Source organism: Scleropages formosus, chromosome 1, assembly GCF_900964775.1.
Source record: "Scleropages formosus chromosome 1, fSclFor1.1, whole genome shotgun sequence".
Taxonomy (NCBI): Eukaryota; Metazoa; Chordata; class Actinopteri; order Osteoglossiformes; family Osteoglossidae; genus Scleropages; species Scleropages formosus.
In genome coordinates this window covers 45,783,743-45,801,203 of record NC_041806.1, presented here as the reverse complement: position 1 = coordinate 45,801,203, position 17,461 = coordinate 45,783,743, and the positions used below count along the sequence as shown (strand labels likewise).

The window sequence follows — 17,461 nt, the reverse complement described above, 5'->3', positions numbered from 1 at the left end:
GCTGCAAGGCACCCCAAGCAGGACTCAAACCCCAGACCTACTGGAGAGCAGGACCCAGTCCATCCCACTGTGCCACTGCGCTACCGCATCCCCCTGATGAAGTTACCTTAAGCTTAAAATTACCCACCGGCACGTTGGCGCAGCAGGTGGTGCTGGAGCCTCTCGACACCTGGCCTGTGCCGTTGGACTTGGGTTCATCCTGTTCGGTGTGGGGGGTGCGTGTTCTCCCCATGTTCGCGTGGGGTACAAAGTAGTACGTGAACGCCCAAAACACCTCCCGGTAGTCCTTTTTTGAAAAGGTCAAATTAGTACGAAGATGTGTTTCTGGTGAATTGGCAGCACTCAGTTGTGCGTAAGAGTGTATATGTTACACTGCTCAGCTCTAGCTGGGTGGATGACTGGAGGGAGTTAGTGTACATTTACATTTATTCACTTAGCAGACACTTTTCTCCAAAGCAACTTCCAATGAACTCTATGTAGTGTTATGAGCCCACACACCTTATTCACCAAGGTGACTTACAGTGCTAAATACAGTAACTTATGTAGCATGTGAGTGACACACACATAGTGTGCGAGTGACGGAGAGAGTGTGTTCCACTGACGTATGGATGAGTAACCCAGTGTAAGTAGTGTATCTAGCAGTGTAAGTCACCTTGGATAAATGTGTCTGTGAACTGGTTGGCACAGTGAGTAGTGCTGCTGTCTCACAGCACCTGGGTTCGATTCCTGCTCGGTGTGTGTGTGGAGTTTGCATGTTCTCTGTATGTCTGTGTGGGTTTCCTCCCACAGTCCAGAGATATGCTGTTCAGGTTCCCCCGTAGTGTGTGAGTGACAGAGAGAGTGTGTTCCACTGATGTATGGATGAGTGACCCATTGTAAGTAGTGTATCTAGCAGTGTAAGTCACCATGGTGAATAAGGTGTGTGGGCTGATAACACTACATAGAGTTCATTGGAAGTCGCTTTGGAGAAAAGCATCTGCTAAATAAATACAAGTAAATTGGTTGAAGTTGCTTTGCATAAAAGGGTATAGCTGCATGAAGATTGATGGCAGTTATAATTAGCAATTAGTTAATGGGTAAAAGTGCCCCTATGTAATCCCTCCACTGAGATGGGAACAGTTATGTGCTTCTAAATTTTTACAATCTATCAATTTTTAAAACACGAGCAGAGAATAGAGTGAGCAAAAATATTCCTCTGAATAACTGAGAAGTGAATTAAAGAAAGACTTGATTTAAAGAATTTAAGAAATTGGTCACAAATTATTAAAACACATTGTAGCATTGTAACTTGCTTTGGGCAAAAAGGTCAAACGTTAATAATAATGTGTAGTTTTCATCTTTGAAAGATGGTTTCCTGCTCCTTCAACGGCATCGCTTTGACTGCATTAAAACGGAACCGTGAAATATATAGTAATTTCTAGTATAAAATTACAGCTTATTCAACCGTATTTGCATCTTTGCATCTTTAGGAGGAATCTCATCCATTATTGCATAGTGTCTTTATCTTAACCTCAAACAGCTAAGTCAAAATATGATTTTGTGGATGGATATATAGTATTGCATTAGGAGGCCATGCTATACTCCACAACTTTGTCACTACACATTATTTATGTGTTATTTCTTCATCTAAAACATGCTTTGGAAAATGCTCAGACAGGATCAGATGGCTGGGGCTGCACGCTAAAGAAAGGCGAGCGTGGTGATTCCAGATTGAGGGGGACGATTGCCTGTTCCAGTTAATCATTAACGGGCCGAATCCACTCCCGCTCCTCAGTAAATATGATAAATGACGTCGCAGTCCAGCCCCGGCACTGCTTTAATTAGGACTGGAAGTTGGTGACCCTTCTCAATGGAAACGTTGAGTAACAGCCTTTTAAAGGCTTACTACACTGTTGTTCTTGTTCCTTGTTTTTCACAACGGCGTGAACGGCAACATACTACGTGGTCTTTTCGTTTCTTTTTTGAATAGTCAATGTTCAAGATACAACAGAGCAGGAAATGGCTGTTGCGTTTTTTTCCCCAGAGGAAATGAATGATTATTGTGATGGACTGGAGAACCACTAACATGTTCTTCAAGGGACTCATTTACTTTAGAAGACATTGAGCTTTTTTTGAGGATGAGTTATTTTCTTTGTACTCAACATTTGTTCATTGTATAGATTTTATTCCCCAGTTTTTGTTTTTAAAATGCCCTTGAAGAGGAATACAGACAGCCCAATGGGAGATGAGTCTTTCCGAGGTGCACATCAAGCGCAGAAGAAGCAACTGGCAGGTGGGGATCTGACCCTTGCTTGTGGCCATAACTGTTTTTCAACACCCAATGAAGAGGAGGATTCGGCAATTAAATCAGGTAACAAAACCCAAATATCAGTTATGGATGTTAACGTTTTGCATGCTGGGAGTGACTGATCACTGTCTACATGGGGCAGTCCAAAATAATATTTGTGTTCCTGAACATACCTGAGTTGGATTGAACCAGGTAGTGTAACAATACTGTATGCCTAATAAACATCCTCCTTGATGTGGAGAATTAATTACTTAAATTTTCTAAATTAAATATTGTTGCCTGCCGTATTAATGCCAGGTTCCTTGTTGGTTTGTTTTGTAGACCATGTGGCACTTTTAGGGCATCACGGATCATTCAAGGTCAATGGATTACTAGTATTTTCACACTGTTTTGCATGAAAAAAATGGTGCTAATTATTAGAGTATTGGTGAATAAATGTGTACGAGAACATCTCAGCTAGGGCTTCTATTTCTTCGTTTTGTATTATAGCTTTGCTGATCCTAAAGATACCATAGGACTATTTTACCAGGGACATTCAATTGTGGAGTCTTTGTTATGGAGTTGCTTTGGGAATATGCCAAAGCAGGGTTTGTTTTTATAAAATAGTCTGAGGTTAAATGTGTAGAATAAGAAGACAGAAGATGGAGATGTTTTACAGGTCATTTTGTTCTCATTTCCTAAGTTCCTTCTTATGCAGCAGTTAAAGAGAGATTAAACAAGTTTATTGTTGTCTCTTATTTGTCTGGCAGAAGTGGAGGACTGCAATGAAACCCCTTCCACAGAAGAGGACCTGGAGCCGTCTGAGTATACCAAGGATTTGGTCCTGAAGCAGTCTATGCCGAAGAAGAGCATCACTCAGATCATCAAGGACAAGAAGAAACAGATGCAGCTGACTTTGCAGTGGTAGCTGAGCTCCAGGAATCGCTCACACACACAAACACACACACACACACACACACACATACACACACACACAAAAACATACACACACAGACTCTGCAAACTCCAGGCCTTAGGATTTAGTAAATTCAAAATTCTTTCATAATTGTGCTTAGAAAACTGGACTTAAAGCTCAGAAGGATGTAGGTTTAGTACCTACAAGAGACAACTGAGACATTGTTCTGGAGGGTTTCAGTACAAGAAAGTGAGTTCAGGTTCCCTGATAGTGTGTGAGTGACAGAGAGATTGTGTGTTCCACTGATGTATGGATGAGTGACCCAGTGTAAGTAGTGTATCTAGCAGTGTAAGTCACCTTGGTGATATGGTGTGTGGGCTGAAAACACTACATAGAGTTTGTTGGAAGTTGCTTTGGAGAAAAGTGTCTGCTAAATAAATAAATATAAATGTATGTTTCCAGCTGTTTAAATAACACAAAACAGATGTTTGACAAACAATACCATGCTTTAAAAATATATTGACCAGCCAACTTATCTTCCGCAACACGTCAACTGTTTTGTCCTCTATCGGCAGGACAAACAGGAGGAAGTTTGCGATTGATCTGAGCTGTTTTATCTCTCCCAGGCTTGAGGAAAACTACATTGTTTGCGAGGGGGTGTGCTTGCCGCGATGCATCCTCTACGCACATTACTTAGACTTTTGTAGGAAGGAGAAACTGGAACCAGCGTGCGCTGCAACATTTGGGAAGGTAGAAAACCGTTACCTGTTCCGAATTCTCTCAAGATGCCTTTTCATATTATTCATGCCGTCACACTTGTTCGAAGTTGTGTAAAATGTCTTTGCTCAAAAGTTCCGTTGATCTTTTCCTCTCCAGTTAATTGGAAAAAGGGGGTGTTCATCTGAAGCTTAAAAGCTTAGATTTTTGGATTTGTTTACAGACGATTCGACAGAAGTTTCCTCTGTTAACAACCCGGAGACTTGGCACCAGAGGCCATTCAAAGTAAGTTCAGATATGAAATGAAACATAAATAAGGTTGACCGATTAACATGAAATACTGTGGCTGACTCCGTTTTATGAAATGATATTTATTCTTTCAGTCGAGGTCTTCATCTTATTTTAATTTTGCAATGATCCCTTACCCTAATGTCAAATTTAATTTCTTATATATGTACTTTTAAGCCTATGCCACCCATGTGATTGCTGCACGATGCAGCGTTGTGCTGTAAAGCCAGTTTTAATTTAATTTTCACAGTAGGTGTTGTTTTCTACTGGAAAAGTCCTTTTTTTGTGTCACACAGGTATCACTACTACGGCATCGGCATCAAAGAGAGCAGTGCATATTACCACTCGGTTTACTCAGGAAAAGGCCTGACAAGGTAAACCTCTGAAATGGAGCATCCGCTCCTTTCATTAGCAACCTTATCAGCATCGCTCATCTTTATTAGTGAGCAGCCTCGTGGTGTGAAAGCTGTCTGTTTGGCAGTAGATGTGTAGAAAGCGCTGAGCTGAGCCCAGAACTGAACACCAAACAAAGGGCGAGCGACTGCGAGCCAGCAAAGGAAATCCGTTTACATCCGTTCTCCCGGCTCGCGAGTCACACTTTTTAATTTCGAGGCCTCAAATGTTTGGCCACAAGTGATCTGTAAACTGCTAAATGTCACGATCCTGCAAAAAAAGGCCTTTTCTCGTGTTCCAATATGTAATTCCAATGTACGTGAGGGGCTGCTGTGCAGTGTGTAAAACACACACATCACACACTCGCTGGTTTGCGGAAGTCAGGCGTTAACAGCCCATTGGATTTTCATGCGTGTATTCCTTTCAGATTTTCCGGGAGCAAACTGAAGAACGAGGTAAGATCAGTTCTTAGCTTCCTTGTGCATCAGTTTATTTATAGTCTTGTTATTGATTATTATAAATGTAGTTTTCAGTTTACCAGTAAATTGTATAGTAACAATACACTCTGTCGCATTCAACAAATCTTCTTGCACCCATTGCTCTGAGGTGATATGGTGGAAACACCCAGAAAGTGGTGCACCGAATACAGTTCAATGTTGTGTACATAACAAGACTATTGGGATGGTCCGGCAATGTGAATTCATCTATGAAATGCCTTAAAAGCCTCCACGCAAGAATCAATGATGTATTTAACACTTTCTTCCAGCACAGAAAAAGGCTGATGATGGTTTAACTGACATACGTGAAGAGTTAGAATTTCGAAATTTCATTTAAGCTTAATTCACATTTTTTAAGAAAACTTTTAAAAGTACAGTTTATGCATAATTTTAAAAATGCAAGTGAAAATAAGTTTATTTAATTTTTTACCATATTTTTGTGACAGGGAGGCTTCACACGAAAGTATTCGCTCAGCTCAAAGACAGGAACCTTGTTGCCAGAATTTCCAAGCGCCCAGCATCTCCTACTTCAGGATTCAGTCTCCAAAGAAAAGGTGCGCAGAATGATCCCTTGCGCTCACTGTCGTGGAGTTTTGGAGTCTCCGTGAGACTGATCTTGAGATGATTCGGAGGCAGGTTGAGTTCTTCTTGAGGAGCACCTAGTAGTGCGTGCTGTAAGACCTTTTATAAACCAGCGCACAGCTCGTGTGACCATAAATGACACGATTGACTGCATGAAAATGAAACTGCAGTTGAAAAAAAGGGGAACGTGGGTCGTTTTTCTGCTTCAAACAGGTGGACACCCTAATCATGATGTACAAAACACACTGCCAGTGCATTCTGGACAACGCCATCAACAGCAATTTTGAAGAGGTATCTGTGCGCCTCTGAAAAGGAAGAATGAGGGCTCTCTTCATCACCAGCAACCTTATGGCCCCCATTCTAACGGCTTCCTTCCTTCACGGTTTTCAGATTCAGAACTTTCTACTGCACTTCTGGCAGGGGATGCCCGACCACCTGTTACCCCTCTTAGAGGACTCTGTCATCGTTGACATCTTCTGTGTATGCGACTCCATACTGTACAAGGTACGCAGTCCAGCACGCCATCCAGGTGCCGGTCTGTTTCGTCCCCTCTTAGGGGAAGAACAGGTGCAATATACTGGGTAATGACACCAAAGGTGGCCATCATACCAATTCAGGTCTTGGTGAGATCCTTAGGCTGGTAGCAGAGTGGCTAGAGCCGCCTTTACATTTACATTTACATTTACATTTACATTTATTCATTTAGCAGACACTTTTGTCCAAAGCGACGTACATCTCAGCAAAAGTACAATTTATGCATTACATTGAGAGAAGGAGACATAGCTGCAGACATGAAAGTCTCAAGCAAACCTAGTTTGTTCCCTACCGCTTGCTGCACCAAGGTTCATCGTTTGAGTAGGTGCATAAAACATAGGATAGACAAATCCCGATACCCTCCGACTAATTTTTTTTTTTTTAAATATTATAAGATACACAAATGAGTAAGTATAATGCAGAGTAATGGCTGAATGAAGGTTGTATCTGGGGATGCTTATGGAGTTATGATGCGTGAACAGTTACACCGTAAATAAGCTGGAGAGATCTTAGGCAAAATGGATCTTTATCCAACAGTTGCAGGTTTGAATCTGACGTACTGCTGTCGTACCCTTGAGTAATGTGCTTACCCTAAATTGCTTCAGTAAAAAAATTACCCAGCTGTATAAATGGGTAAGTAATTGTATGTCCCTTCACACTGTAAGTCGCTTTAGGAAAAAGACACCAGCTAAAGGAATAAATGTAAATTTAAATTGTACCCTTCAGCAAGATAGCCAAGTTGCTCCAGTCAGATAATCTACTTTGTCAGTCGGTGAAATGGTAAGCTGTGTTTTAGTAAAAGCATATGCTAACAAGACGATTTTGACAGATCTTATGATACATCTTATCTTACAGGTCTTGACCGATGTTTTAATTCCTGCCACAATGCAAGAAATGCCCGAAAGGTAGAATGTACATTTCTGTATATTAACTTATATTTGACACATGTGCTGTGTATTTGATGGCGCACAATAGAGACCATGTTGTAGAAAAAAGGACACGGATGATCATTTTCACTCTGTGCTAACAATGACACACCTAAGGTTCGCCAGTTTTCGTTGTTTCAAATGACACACGTTAGAATACAAGTGCTCTGTTTCATCGGTTTATTAAGCACGCTGAGCACAAACAGACAATGCTTTCCAGTCTCCTCGCAGACATTCGGAACTTCGCCAAGCACTGGGAGCACTGGATGGTCACCTCTCTAGAGAATCTCCCAGAATGCCTCTCTGAGAAGAAGCTGCCTATCGCCCGCCGATTTGTGTCCTCCTTAAAGCGACAGACTTCTTTCCTACACCTCGCCCAGGTTAGACTGTATACATATAACAGTCAGTAAGTTTTAGCGTTGACAGCCCCCTGGCAATGCTGTGTTTGCAAGTCTTCGGCACATGGTGGCCATTCTTAGAAATGATTGACCCTCTCCTATATTTATTAATAATGCTCTAGATGCTCCCTTGACCACATGACACAATCTTTCTTTAGTGGTGCTAAAGATATTCCTTAAAATCGATGACTTGCTTTTGGGGCCCGTCAGATTGCCAGACCTGCTCTATTCGACCAAAACGTGGTGAACTCCATGGTGGGTGACATCGACAAGGTAGACCTCAACAGCATCAGCTCCCAGGCCCTACTCACCATCTCTAGCAGCGGAGACCAGGACACGGATCTCTACTCCGAATGTGAGGACACATCTAAGGGGCCGATCTCCCATCTCGCTCAGAGTCTTTTATTCCTCTTACATTTCTCGTTTGTCTTTCAGTTTCAAAAGTCTGAATACGAGGTTCAAAACCATCTTCAGTTTATTATGTTTAATGCCATACATTGTGCGTACATACCCTTTATCACAATACAGGCCTCAAGGACGTTTTGCGCGTGTGAAAAAATACATTCCTTTGTGCTTTTCCTTCAAACTCGGTAGACGACTCTATTGCAGTGTTTCAAGAACTGAAGGACCTCCTGAAGAAGAATGCAACTGTAGAGTCCTTCATTGAGTGGTTGGACACTGTCGTGGAACAGAAGGTCATCAAGGTAGGCTGTCTTCTCAAGTAGCTTCCACGTCGACTGGTTTTTCCGAAGGAGAAGGAGCTCGAGCTCAATTCTTCTTGTTCTCCAGCCAAGCAAGCAGAATGGCCGGTCGCTGAAGAAGAGGGCACAGGATTTCCTTCTCAAGTGGAGTTTTTTCGGTGCACGGGTCATGCACAACCTCACCTTGAACAACGCTACCAGTTTTGGTAAGAAGCCCAGATCTGTGACCTGTTGAACTTACAGTGAGACAGAGTGCTGCAACAGGTAGTGCTGGTGCCTCACGACTGCTGGGCTGTGAGTTCAGACATGGGTTCAAATCTGATTCGATCTGTGCAGTGTCTGTGTGGGTTTCCTTCTGGTGCTCTGGTTTCCTCCCACAGTCCAAAAACATCTGTTTCAGCTCACCCGGTAACTTCAAATTATCCATAATGTATGAGTGAGTGTGTTTGATTCCCCTGCGATGGACTGTTGCCCCATAAAGAGTGTACCCTGCCTCCTGCCCTATGGTTCTAGGATAGGCTCCAGATCACCGTGACCCTGCACTGGACCAGTTGAAAAGTCTCCACACAGATTCCCTCAGTGAAAATGGTTTTGCGTGCTCTTTTCAAACACAGACACACACAAACAAACATGGCCTTTCCTTGCCCTGAATGTAAAACAACAATGAGCAATAAAACCTAATGGCTGTGACCAGGTGACTGAGCCCTTATCAGTGGTGTCTCTCCTGATTGGAGAAGGACAGGGATGACCGTCACTTTCCTCAGCACAGTGGTGCGGTGGTGCTCGCTGAGGTCACAGGGTGAGAAGCGCTCAGCTCCGGGTCAAACGGCGGGCAGGTGAAACCATGCTTCATCCCTGACTTCGGTGGAGGGTCTCACCGATACCAGAGCGAAACTCGCTCCTGCTCTCGCGATCTCATCACCTTCCGCAGCGCTTTGAAGGCACGCTTTTACAAAACACACCTTTAATTTCCGCCGCGGTGCAAAGCGCACTCGTCACCTTCCCGATCACAAACTGCTTTCGTTGCTTTTAGGTTCGTTCCACTTGGTCCGAATGCTTCTCGATGAGTATATCCTGCTGGCTATTGAGACACAGTTCAACAACGACAAGGAACAAGACCTGCAAAACATTTTAGATAAATACATGAGAAATGCAGGTACATGAGCCTCTGTTGTTTTTCCCTGTAATGTCCAGTAGTAACGGCTTTCATTTTCCTCACTTACTATAATAATGGTTGTGTTTAATTCTGTAATAAATATATTATGCTTTTTAAGGTTGTACAGTGCAAGCTCTTAACTGGAGAGTTGCATGAGTCTCTGCAGACAAATCACATGCAGCTGAAGGTGTTTTCACAAGTCTGCTTCATTTCAGATGCTAGCAAGGCGGCCTTCACTGCCTCCCCCAGTTCCTGCTTCCTCGCCAACCGCAGTAAACCCAACTCCGCGCCCAACGACTCTTCGCTGAAGAACGAGTCGCTCCCAGAACACGCCTACCTGTCTCTCGCGGCCAATCAGAGCGAGCTGGATGCAAACATGGCAGCCTATCAGGAGGCGGAGTCGGAAGGCCTTCCTCTGACAGGTACCGCACATCTCTTGTTTTCCCTCTCAGGTAGGGTGCTCTTTGCATGATTTACTGGGAAATTAGCACACCTGTAGATGCTTTTAACTCTTTTTGTTTGCAGTTTTAAACTTTGGCAAGCTGCACTGATCACTTTTGTAAAGAGCATTCTGACGTCTGTGACAGTCGGGGCACAAAGTAAACGTGCCAGTTGAAGAGCTTACGGCGCCGAAATCGGCCGAGCAGAGGGAAGTGGTTTATTGTGAGATAGTCGACAGTGAAGTGACCGCTTCTCAGTGTCATTCCATGAAAAGACCTGCCAGAAAAGCTGCTCCCAAAATCCAAGAGCTTGGTCACGCCTGGCTGCCGTTTATAATTAGCGTTTCTTACTTTGCCGGACCCCTGTAATTTAAAGCGTCCAAAACTCTTGCCCTTTCAGGCCAAATGGACTTCTCCCAGAACAGCGTTCCGCTGATGACACCCCCCATCTCTCCGGCGATGGCGAGCAGAGACAGCGTGATCAACCAGGGCCCCATGGCTGTCCGACCTCAGGCTGGCTGCGCTGCCCTCCAGCCGCACACCGCCTGCCAGGCCTTCTCCGACATCATGTACCAGAACCTGCCCCACAGCAGCCCCGGCGTCTACCCAAGCAACCCCGGCTACCAGGCGTTGTTCAGGCCTCAGTCGCTAGCCCCGCCTGCAGCCTACCAGCCGCGGGCGGAAGGCAGCCGCTACCCCTCGTTCGGCGACCAGCCGGAGCAGCAGCTGCCGAAGGACTTCTTCAGCAGCAGCTGCGCCGTGACACCCTACCACTCCCGGCCCGTGGCAAATTTTGGCGGCGCACCGGACCCTGCGGCGGAGGCACAGGGCATGCAGCTACTGGACCCTGGAGGATACAGCTTTGTGGGGGGTGGCCTGAATGGAGGCGGGGCTTGTCACCAGGGTTCGGCCTACTCGGTGGCAGGACACAGCGGTGAGGGGTGGAGCCGGGACAGGGTGCGAGGATTACGGAGGGAGGGTGGGGTGTGGCCGGAAAGTGCCAGCGTCAACAGACTCTCGGTTACCTACCAGGAACAGTCCCATTTTGCTGTTTATCCAAAACTCTGAGTCATGCTAAAGCCACCACAGTTTAGATATAGAGCTTGTTCAGTCCATAAATACACCTCATACTATAGTATAATGTTATTTACATCCAGCTGTCCTGAGGTTGCACTTGTTTTCTCTCCAAATCACATGTTTTTCTCATTTCTTTCTGCCCAAATTGGTGTTTCCTTATGTCTTTTCTGCACCGTTCCATTTCCCATTATGTTGCAACTGTATCATGAACATATCACACTTAACCTGTTAAAAAGTCTTTGTTTGTTTTTTTCTCACCACGTGCCGGAGGAGAGCATTCGAGCTTGTGGAGTGAAATGGTTCGGCTCTGTTTTACCAGGGTACTATGGAAACAGCAGTTTCGGTGATTCCCAGAGGCTCAGCTCTGTGATCGACCAGCACGTGTCAGTGATCAGCAGCGTGAGCGCGATCCGGCCGATCCCCGCCTACAGCGACGTTCACGACCCGCTCAACATCCTGGATGACACAGCCAGGAAACCGGGAGGCTCGTACTACTCTGACCCTCAGGCACTCGTGTCCCGGACCCCAGGTGAGAGGTGACACGGCAAATTGAAACACAAGTTCCGGTTTTGTTTTCAAGGTTTTTAAAGCCTTATTCCTCACAACCTCCACTTCGTGACGCATCGAATAGATTTTATACCAAGATATAGACCTTACAAAGTTTTCTTTTACATGCATGTGCCTGTAACAAATAAGCAGTCACCCCGGTAAAACAATCAGTAGCATCATCAGCAAAAGTGCTGTGGACCAGTGACTATTTTCAAAAGCTGTATAAGTTTAAAGTGACGTTCATCCTGTTCGTGTGTATCTTCCACTCTTCACTGCCCAGGATCCTCTGTGGCTGCTACGACCCCTTCCTCTGCCTCCACCCCCTGCATGTACGGATCCGCTCCCCAGTTCCCCTCCCAGGACACGCTGCTTCCTCACCGGTCCCACGTGGATGTCCGAGACATGGTTTCATCGCTGCCACCCATCAACACTGTGTTCATGGGGTCTGCGGGAGGTGGTCCCTGATGCTGCCCCCACTGCCCACCCCTTTAGCTCCAGCTGAAGCAGAACCACTGGCCTCACATTTAAACACATGTTCCGCCAGCATGAAGAACCAAAACGCATCATGGGTTCTTGTTCAGGGTAGTTTAAAATGGTCCATGTTTTGGCACTTCACTGCGTCACAGCGCGGTCTCTGTGTCCTCCTAGCAGCGCCATCTCTACTGCAGGGAAACCGTGAGAGTCCTTTGAATGCGGCACGTCGAAGGGAATCGGAGCGATCATCTTTTCCAAACACACGTTTAATCCCCGGCGCAAAATGAAGCACAACCTGCTGCGTATTTCTTGGCTTTGAGCTAATCCCCTTTGACAGAGTACAGGAAATGCACGGGAACGCTTTAGTGCTTTTTTTCTGAGGTGTTGTTGCAGCAACAATATATGTCTCTAATAAACTTATAAGCTTTAACTTAATTCCAAACAGCGTTGTGAATATAATCCCTGTAACATATAGCTGTACTGTAAATGCTGAGTATTAACAAAATTTGTATTTATGACAGAAATGTGTTTTTTTTTGTCAAAAACATGAGTAATATCAACACTTTATTTAAGACGTTAATGTATTTTGTTATTCTTTTTATTAAATTTAAAATCAATGTTCTTGGCAAATTGGTAAATTGAAATAAAAGTACATAAAATACTGTTAGTGGGTTTTTAATCGTACAGGTGGCTGTTTGGCGTTTTGTTGGCCGGGCAGATTATGTCCTACTGTGTCCACCTTGCATCAGATATTAATTGCTTTGCTGAATCCATTGAGTCGCTAATATAAACTCATTTTAAGCGGGACATGAGACAGTGTTGGAAAGGCATGCACACAAGTAGGGGAAAGAATAAGAGTCTTGGAATGAGATATTGAAGGTTCAATTGATAACGCTCCTTGGATCTGAGGTTCTGCAGGTAAAATGTCTTACTATAGACTATTTCAGAATATATATTATAAATCAGGCATTGCTATTGGTTCAGGAGCTTCTTGATGAATGGGTCAAGAACTGGTCACGCGACTCCTGAGCAACTGCACAAGTAGTTCGTAAAGCACAATAACACCCTTATCTCCTGTTGCAAAGCCTTACTGACAAACTCGTGGAATAGAGGGACGTAATGAGTAAACCGGGCCTGCAGCAGACAAGAGTGAGATTGTGGTCCGGAAACACAGTTGAAGAAGCCACAGATCAGAGCTGAGTTTTATCTGCGAGGAGATAAATTATTTGATTTCCCTATTGCACAATAGGTGGAAGAAACGGACAGATAAAGGTGTTGACCGAATCCCGGACCAATAGAAATGTTTAACCCATTAGACGAAAAAGCCGCGCATTCACAATGCAAGCTTGAATGAAGAAAAGATTGTTTTATTCTTCTCCATATTTACTAAATTGAGCCGTGTTGGTCTTAGAGCAGATGGAAGCCAATAAAACCATAATCAGCAACACTGAATCTGCCAGGGCTTCCACGTGCAGAACTTACAAAGCGGTCTATGAAAAAAATCTCAGTTTTTTTAATTAAAAAGGGAGTGGAATCATACAAAAAGTGTGTATGGGAGTCAGGTTTTCAGCAACTATTTACAAATGTTTCCTGTACAATATTGGGCCTTGAATGATAAAATTGGACGATAAAATTGCCCGCGTATCAGCGCTGCCCTTTATCTACTCAAGGGCAAAATGCACTGGCCCCTTTCGTCTGGAACAGATGGCTTGAAAAGTAATGATTACAAAATCCTGACGTTAGAATAGTTTAATTACAAAGTCAATAATGCCTCCAACAATTGTGGGGCCTTTAGTGTAAAAACAACAGAAGGCAGTGCGCAAACTTTGGGCCAATGTTTAACCAGAAGTCCGCATTAGGTGCTCAGCCTCCATATGCACGGCCGCCGGGCTAAAGATCAACACATCCAGCGGATTTTATGCGCTCCGGTCATGGCTTTGTTGAGTGGCTCTGCATTATATATCAGGGGATCCAGTTAGAAGATTACAGTGCCCTCACTACCGGGTCTGGGTTACAAGTGGCCTCTAGCTCTCTCCCCTACCCCTCGTTGCTAAAAAAAACCTTAAAACATTATTTTCTTCTATTTTAAATAATATGATGTAGTATATGGCAGAATAAAACATACTTTTCTCACATCTATGCAATGTTTGTATGTAATTTTATGTAACCATAGTATATGTTGCAATAATGTGAATATAATATTACATATGATATGATATAATATTATAATGTTACAAATATATGCAACTTTTTAAAACAGCAAGCGACAACAGGACTATGTGTGGGGCAAAAATGTGTGCTGTAGTATGCTGATGATTATCAGTAAAATTGATTAATCAAAATTATGATTTAACAGGGATTATTGTTTTTAAAAATTATTTAAAGAATAAAAGTTGGAAATACGTGTCTGTAAAGGCAATCTATAATGGTGCTGGAACACATACCGAGATGTGAGAAAATAAGAAGCCTTCTTCTTTAATATTATTTTTATATACACTCGTTCAGTTGCTACACGTAGGTGTATGCGACGTTCCTACAGAATATCAACAAGTGTCTATAAAAAATAGAAAATGATAGAACTTTCCCTTATCCATATGTGCAACTTTCAGCATGTTTCTCTTTCATTCGTGTTCAAATGAGCATAAAGCAAATGTAAATACATGACACTTTATTATTTTCCTTTGGTTGCATAGATAGGTCATACGTTCACCTTTTGCAAAAATTTAATCATAACAAAACTCAGTCAGTGGATATTATGTGCCACTGTGATTTTTTAGTGGAACTAGTGATGACTGAAGGGTGTATGACTGGTATGGCATCTCTGCATTTCCACATCTCCACATGGAAAGGTCTCGAACCACAAGAGGTCACTGCAGAACTGGAAACTTGGTCTCAATTTTGTTTTTCAATAATAAATTTTTGCAGGGATTTAACTCACACTTACAGACTTGTAAGGTATATATATTGTTGATTAAAAATATATATACATATGGGGTGGCACAGCAAGTAGTGGATTTGACCCCTGTTCAGTCTGTGTGGAGTGGAATTTGCATGTTCTCTGTGTGTCTGCATGGATTTCCTTGGGGTGCTCTGGTTTCCTCCCACAGTCCAGAGACATGCTTCTCAGGTTCCCCAAAGTGTGTGAGTGACAGAGAGAGTATGTTCCACTGATGTATGGATGAGTGACCCAGTGTAAGTAGTGTATCTAGCAGTGTAAGTGACCTTGGTGATAAGGTGTGTGGGCTCATTGGAAGTCGCTTTGGAGAAAAGCATCTGCTAAATAAATGTAAATTTAAAGTCTCTACACATAAAGGAAGCTCTTTTTCATGTGTAACATCTGGCACTGACCAAAAGGTTAGATCTCCACTGTACCTTCCTGTTGCAAAGATTTGGAAAAGGTGATATATTCAATAATTATTCCAAATATATAAAAAACAAATTCTTTTCAAATTATTTTTTCAAACAATTAATTTACCTATTTTTTTAATTTCATAGTTCATAGGCTTTGACCAACCGACGGACACATTTAACAAAGCTATCCAACTTCAGCTGCTGTTTGTCGATCCTCTGCTTTCGGCAATTGGAGACCAAACTATTAGTGGTAAAAACAAGGTAGTCTGCAGTCATCTATGTGTACATTGAAAGGTACTACATGTTTATCAGAGGAGCACGTTCTTTTAGAACAGCCTGCTAATGTTTCCTGTGCACTTGAGATTTGTGTGTTGGGAGGAAAGGCTGTGACAACGCAGCAATGCAAGGCAGCTTCCTCGTCAACGAACCAAGGAGATGATCGACCTGGACCTGGATGGTGATGACCTTGGACTTGGTCCTGAGTGATCACTAATCTGGGCCTGTTGCTCGGAGATGTTCAACCTGGATCTGGACAAAAGTGAAAACCAACTTGGACCTAAAATTTCAAGATGATCAACCTGGATGTGGGAGATGTTCAGCCTTGACCTGGACCTGAGATAAGACCAAACTGGACCTTGACCTAGGAGAAGTTCAGGTTGTACGTCAATGAAGGCAGGGCCAAACTTGGATCTGTCCACGTAAGATGATCGATAAGCACCTGGAGTTAGGAGATTTATACAAGTACCCAAAGACCTCCTTCCACAGCCTCCTGACATGTGTCCTTGAGTGTTTTCCAATGCATGCTGCCTGAAGACCTCCACTTCCTCTTTACTTGGGTGGGTTATAATACACTGTAGGCATTAGCAGATATTATTTTAAAACTGGTGACTTCAAATAATTATTTCATAGCTTTTCCGACACTTTCATCCAACAGGGCATGTAATGCTTCACCCATTAGTTGAGTGGACATATCTATTTGGAGCAATTCACAGTAAGTACCTTGTTCAGGTATATTGTAGCATTACAGGAGAGTGGGACTTGAACCAGCAACCATCAGGTTACAAGTTCATGTTCTTAACTGCAGTGCCTCTTTCAGATATGTTAATGTGATGCACAAAAAAATTGAAAAAAATACAGAAGTACATTGCAATATGGTTTTTAGTCATCCGCTGTTGACTTCAGTACATCCCTGTGAGACAGAGCAATTCGCTGACAGCTGTTATGGGTTATGTCCACATGAGGACAGCAGAGTGAAACGTTTGTGTAAATGACCACGGTAACTTCATTTTTTTTTTTGGGGGGGGGGGGGGGGGGCTTTCTTTTGGCATCTAAGACCCCTGTTTTGACAAAGTGCCTTAGTGAGCAGCAGGTAGCGCACTAAGGTTGAGGAAATGTTTTTAAATTACAAAATAAAAACTAAATCCTTTTGTCCTGGCCAGCTCCTATATTGAACACATTAGGAATACATGTTTTTTTTGAATTTATAGATTATTTCGTACATTTCTTGGTGTCTCAGTGGGTTGTAACCAGTAGTTTGGCGCAAACACACTTTTCCTCAGTGTGTGAGGCCCTTTTTTTAAAATCATCATTTTCACCAAACTGTGATTTCTCCCGAGTTTCAGTAACGTGACCTCTAATCAAACACAATCGCTTGCTGCACGGTTTTAAAAATCGCTCTGCCTTTCATGCCTGCAACAGAAGGAGGCATTTTCATATTATTGTCATTATTTTTGTTCATTTCAATGTCAAAACCAAAGGGAAACCAAACCCAGTCCAAATCTCCTTGTCTACAAAGTATCAGGGAAGAACAAAATTTGAAAAAACAACTTAACAGTAGGGGGCGCAGTGGCGCAGTGGGTTGGACCGGGTCCTGCTCTCCAGTGGGTCTGGGGTTCGAGTCCCGCTTGGGGTGCCTTGCGACGGACTGGCGTCCCGTCCTGGGTGTCCCCCCTCCCCCTCCGGCCTTACGCCCTGAGTTGCCGGGTTAGGCTCTGGCACCCTGCGACCCTGTATGGGACAAGCGGTTCGGACTGCGTGTGTGTGTGTGTGTGTGTGTGAGTTAACAGTATGGAGTTAATGGTGTAGAAAAGCAAGATTTTTTTGTGCAAAGCAAACCTATACTTTTCCCAGTTTTGGGAGCTCAAGGAATTCAGGTTAACTGGTTTATTTCATAGGTGTCATCAGGCCTCCCGAGGA

General features: G+C 43.5%; 1 protein-coding gene across 1 annotated transcript; it reads left to right on the top strand.

Moving 5' to 3' along the window:
* Nucleotides 1-2,217: 2,217 nt before the first annotated feature.
* Nucleotides 2,218-11,972, top strand: rfx6 (regulatory factor X, 6). The gene is made up of 19 exons (XM_029254485.1): nt 2,218-2,350; nt 3,037-3,190; nt 3,809-3,932; nt 4,123-4,184; nt 4,484-4,561; nt 5,008-5,035; nt 5,524-5,631; nt 5,873-5,950; nt 6,050-6,163; nt 7,049-7,098; nt 7,340-7,499; nt 7,728-7,872; nt 8,112-8,221; nt 8,307-8,424; nt 9,252-9,374; nt 9,590-9,796; nt 10,215-10,748; nt 11,211-11,420; nt 11,721-11,972. Exons 1-19 carry the CDS (start codon nt 2,218-2,220, stop codon nt 11,903-11,905), a joined length of 2,721 nt encoding a protein of 906 aa, XP_029110318.1. The 3' UTR covers nt 11,906-11,972.
* The last annotated feature ends 5,489 nt before the right edge of the window (nt 11,973-17,461 follow it).